The 4,764-nt window shown below is 31.6% G+C and overlaps 1 protein-coding gene across 2 annotated transcripts; it reads right to left on the bottom strand.

Annotated features, from left to right (window-relative positions):
- Positions 1–700: 700 nt before the first annotated feature.
- On the bottom strand, positions 701–2,951 carry LOC9314695 (auxin-responsive protein IAA8). Of its 2 annotated transcripts, none has more exons than XM_021028502.1 (6): positions 2,756–2,951; positions 1,819–2,312; positions 1,499–1,728; positions 1,264–1,405; positions 1,041–1,102; positions 701–941 (listed from the first exon to the last, which is right to left on the bottom strand). In XM_021028502.1, exons 2-6 carry the CDS (start codon positions 2,280–2,282, stop codon positions 904–906), a joined length of 936 nt encoding a protein of 311 aa, XP_020884161.1. In that variant the 5' UTR covers positions 2,283–2,312; positions 2,756–2,951; the 3' UTR covers positions 701–903. The 2 variants fall into 2 exon arrangements, with proteins under 2 accessions (XP_020884161.1, XP_002878628.1); XM_002878582.2 differs by having other exon boundaries at positions 705–947.
- Positions 2,952–4,764: the final 1,813 nt, after the last annotated feature.

Below are 4,764 nucleotides of genomic sequence, written 5' to 3'. Positions count from 1 at the left end.
TAACCACAAACTCACTTAGAAGTGCTACATTTGTGCAAACCACTTTGTCCCATTTGATAAGACTAATTTGACAACTGATGTCGAAATATCACAATATATATATATATATATATATATATATATATATATATTATTCTCTCTTTAGGTGTGGGGGAGGGATTAGAATATGAATAGTAACACTTTGGAACAAATTTTAACTTCATATAAAGTGAGAACTATATATATCTTGTAGCAATACATGTATTGTATATCATGTAGATCGAATTATATCGATTTATCAGAAAAATAAAACACATAAATTGCAGATACAAAAATAAATCTTGGTTTCAGTTTATGTAACTTTGCTATAAAAAAAAAATGGTATGGATAAACTTTGGTGCACTAAGATAGATAACATTAGACATTTAGTTACATATTCTTTTTTTTTTTCTTTCTAATATTTAATCAACTCTTGTAAGAATGTTATAGAAGATATTATTGGGATTAGTCTAAAGCTAATCCAGATTTACCCACTTTCTTGTTTTACAGATAAAGAACCATCATTTGAGACTCCACTTTGTGTGGTTAAAGTCTCTTTATATACAGGATTACCCATCAATAACCAACTTTTATCCTAATTATCACTTAAGAGACTTTTGTAGTAACACAATAAACAAATCAAAGTTTTGCATATAATTAGAGAGAGCAAAAGTTGGTCTTCAATCTAAACTATATGGAGAAAAAGTCTTGAAGATCAAAGTAGGAAACACACATAAGAAGAATGTATTTGTTCTGAACAAGCACACACAAATAAGAGAATCCAAAGTCTTAACAACACAAATTAGTAAAAAGAGTTTTCAGACATCAGTAAAGAAGACTTTAACATAGGAACTGTGCATAGTGTTTTGTCTTGAGCCTTTTGTTTCAAACCCGCTCTTTGTTCTTCGATTTCTCCACTGCACCTGGAGCTGCCACAAAGTAAATCAGCAATGAAATGAGAATGAGCCATTGAGTTTGAATGCAGATTCAGCGGAAAGATGTTGGCAAAGTAAATGGCTTACCTAATCCAATAGAATCAGAGCCCTTCATGATCTTCAGTTTCTGGCATGTTTCAGTAAATATCCTGCAAATAGGTTTTAACAAAGGATTCAACTTTTGAGCGGATACAAAACCAAAAGATGGAAATTTTAAGTAGCATGAATCAAGGTTAAAGATCTGAAGTTACCGGAAGAACAACTCATAAAACCGGTAAAGTTACTAAATTTGAGTTTAAGAGAAGCTTACTCCCACGGGACATCTCCAACGAGCATCCAATCACCGTCTTTGTCTTCATAAGTAAGCACGAATTCTGATCCATGAAGAAGATCCTTCAGTTTGATCTCGCTCATTCTTTCCCTCCCTTGAGCTCCATGAAGTCCATATTGACCTGAGATCACAAACAAGACGCGAAATCACTGTTTTTTGTTCATTCTTTTTACAACGGAATCAAGGATTTGCTTAATACATAGAAAATTCTCACCAAGAGTGAAGCAGCTGAACATTTTCTCAAGCGCAGAAGACAACTGTTGATAAGAAGTATAAGTTCTCAAGTCGACCTTTCTCAGATATGGAGCACCATCCATGCTCACTTTCACAAACAGAGCACCAAGACCAGGTTTCCCATCAACCTCATCAGTGTTCTTCGAAGTAGAAGAAGCCATTGTATTCTTCCGGTATGATCTGATTGGAGGCCAACCAACAACCTGTGCCCTGCAAACAATAGATAGATTACCACAAGATTCGGTCTTTCGTCATCAACAAACCATAAAACTTATAAACCGGTTATCATATAATACACACTTGGCAGCTGGTGCATTGTTCAAGCCACCACCCTTAGCATGAGATCTTTCATCTTTCAGAACATCCTTAACTTTCGGCGACAACATCATGTTGATTCCTCCAGGTCTAACAGATCCTTTCAGACCCGAAAACTCGTCCCAAGTATCAGCAAATCCTCTCTTGTTACCAGAAACAACATTCTTGTGCCCTGTAGTAGCAGAAGTATTGTCTTTACAAGGAAGCAACGGAAAGAGAAGCTTCTCATCGAGTGTTCTCGGACTCAGCAAACCGAAATCTGTCTCTCTCTCAGGAGATTCCGACTCAGGAAGACCTAGCCTCAGTTCAGTAGCTTTGAAATTGAGATTACTCTTCTCAACATTGGGAATAGTTGAGCTATCAACAGAGGAACAATCAGACAGACCCAAGTAGTTACGTTCCTTCAAACCAGGTTCCTCTTTATCCACACTAAGCAATCGATAAGACATCAGATCTTAATTTCTCAAGACTTGTTTTATCTGTTTAGCATCACAACAACAACAACACCCCATAATCAATCTAATTACATAAAAATCTTCACTTTATATATATGCATGAACAAAATTCTCAATCTCAAGAAGAACCCAGAAAAAAATTAGGGTTTCAGATGAGAATTGGGTTAAATTTGCTTAACAAGTAAAATAAAGTTAGAAACTTTAACTTAGGTTTCATAGTCCAAATTCAACTTTATTGTTCACAGAACTCATCTTCACCAAAATTAATCACTTTCCATTAAACACCAACTAGAGAAACAACAATTTCTTCTGCATTACCCTAAAATTCAAAAGCACAACTAAAACACTTACTTACGAGAAAAGTAAACTAAACCCAAGTGATAATGAATCCACAGAAGCTACGAGAACGAAAGAGAAAAACCCATTTTGAAAATTGAAGTTTCTTTTAGAGAAACTGAAACTAGTACCTGAAGAGAGAAGAAGAACAGAGTATACGTAGAGGATCAAACAAGCAAGAGAAAAAGGGAGAGTAGTGAGAGAGGAAAATGCACGAAGAGAAGCCAGAGAGGTCAAGGTCCGTCCATGGAAAATGAAACAGAGAAAGGTAACAAAGGCGCAACATTCAAGAAGAAGAGAGAAGCAAAAAACATGGAAGGAGTGGCAATTTTGGTAATAAACTAGAAAAGCAAGGGTATTAAGGATTGATTGGGTTTTGTTCGTATGTGGTGTGGACTACTGTAGTAAGATCTGACGGTTGAGAATGAGTAAGTGAGAGTGATTCTGAGTCGTTAGATCTAATGGAGAAATATAATAAATACATGTCGTTGTTATAGGTAACATGGTTTCAGGTTTCTGGTTTGTAAGGAAGCTTAAAAAAACATGGAAATATATTATTAATTGTAATTTAATTTTTATTTGATTTATATATTGAATTGACTGTTTTTGTCTCTGCTTTTCTTTTTATTTTATTTTGTAGGTCCACAAATAACATGCGTGTGTTTATTATTATTATTATTTTATCAAAATTATATATGTTTTTATGAATAATTAAAATTAATTATTTAAAAGTTTTGATCAGATTGTTTTATGGGATTATTGTTTAAAATGCCATTTTTTTGGAAAAACTTACGAAAATGCCATTTTTTGAATAGTTTACGGATTTTGCCATTTTTTAACACTTAAAAATGTACGTATTTATGATTTTTTTTGTAAAAATACGTACTTTATACCAAATACTAAACCCTAAGAACAAATAGAACAGACTAAACCCAAACATAACGAGTGAAACGCATGTTAAATCATATTTTTGGAGCTTGAAAAAGGGCAAAATCCACAAACTATTCAAAAAAGGGCAAAATCCACAAATGCCATTATAAAAAATGACAAAATCTGTAATTAATTATTGTTTTATGGTATATGATTTTGATATTTTGTTGTTAAAATGATTTAAATAGAAATGGGACCATCCAATATTTAAGAGGCTGAGTGGTCTAAAATACCTATTAAATTTAATACTTTTTCCATTATAATCAGAGTTTCAATAGTTATGGGACCACGTATCAGTTTAAATTTTGTCCGTCTAAAAATATGCATATCTCCAATGAAAATTGCCAAGGGAAAAAAAAAGTAAGACAGAGCATTTAACAAGTGGTAAGAAATGAAAAATTACGATAAAGTTAAAGAGTAAATTACTACTCTTTCGGTTTCATATTATACATGTTTTAGACTTTTTTTTTTTTGTTTCATAATGATGTTTTGAAGAAACAATTCAAATTTTTATGCAAACATTAAATTAAACAGTTTTTTGACTATTTATATTCTACAGTAAATTATATCATTGGTCAAATTATTTTTAATAGGTATTAATTTATATTTTTAATATAAAAAATTCAAAATTAATTACTTTTTTAAACTTTATGCTTTATCTAAAATATCTAATATTGCAAAACAGAGAAAGTAGTAATTAAGTAATTAAGGGATTTATAATTAAGTAATGAGCTGAGAAATTAGAAAAGGGGTGTGAGGAAAGCAGAGACAAGAAATCAGCAATTTATATATTCTCTTCGTATTCTGAATAATCAAATAAGACCAACATATTTTTCATTTATATTATCTTCCCTATGTTTTAAATGAAATATTAGTCTACTTATGGATTAACGGGTGATCAATTTTAGAAGGTTTAGTTAGATTTTTTTTGGCAGTTATATAGAAGACAATGTGGTTAGATATGGTCATATGGACATATGGTAAATTAAGGGATAAATCTTTTATAAATAAAATTGATTATAATGTATTTAAATAATAAAACTAAAAAAAGCTATTATTAAATGCACTAAAAGAAAAACAAGTTCATTTTAAGACGGTACACTCGTCTTTGTGTGTATTTATTTGCTACTATATGAATTCATCCAATAAGATGAGTTCTAATAAAAAAATGAGTCGAACTAGATAATTTGAGTAAAATGTTCATCCAAAT

This window comes from Arabidopsis lyrata (genome assembly GCF_000004255.2).
Source record: "Arabidopsis lyrata subsp. lyrata unplaced genomic scaffold ARALYscaffold_4, whole genome shotgun sequence".
Lineage (NCBI taxonomy): Eukaryota > Viridiplantae > Streptophyta > Magnoliopsida > Brassicales > Brassicaceae > Arabidopsis > Arabidopsis lyrata.
Note: the sequence above shows the minus strand (reverse complement) of the source record. Positions and strands in the feature narration are given on the sequence as shown.

What these genes read in the sequence shown, in the direction of transcription:
- LOC9314695 (XM_002878582.2), bottom strand. Translation starts at nt 2,282, where the DNA reads ATGTCTTATCGATTGCTTAGTGTGGATAAAGAGGAACCTGGTTTGAAG. An exon ending in GTTCAGCTGCTTCACTCTTG is followed by an intron (nt 1,406 to 1,498) that starts GTGAGAATTTTC and finishes TTGTGATCTCAG; the next exon opens with GTCAATATGGACTTCATGGA. An exon ending in CTCTGATTCTATTGGATTAG is followed by an intron (nt 948 to 1,040) that starts GTAAGCCATTTA and finishes ACTTTGTGGCAG; the next exon opens with CTCCAGGTGCAGTGGAGAAA.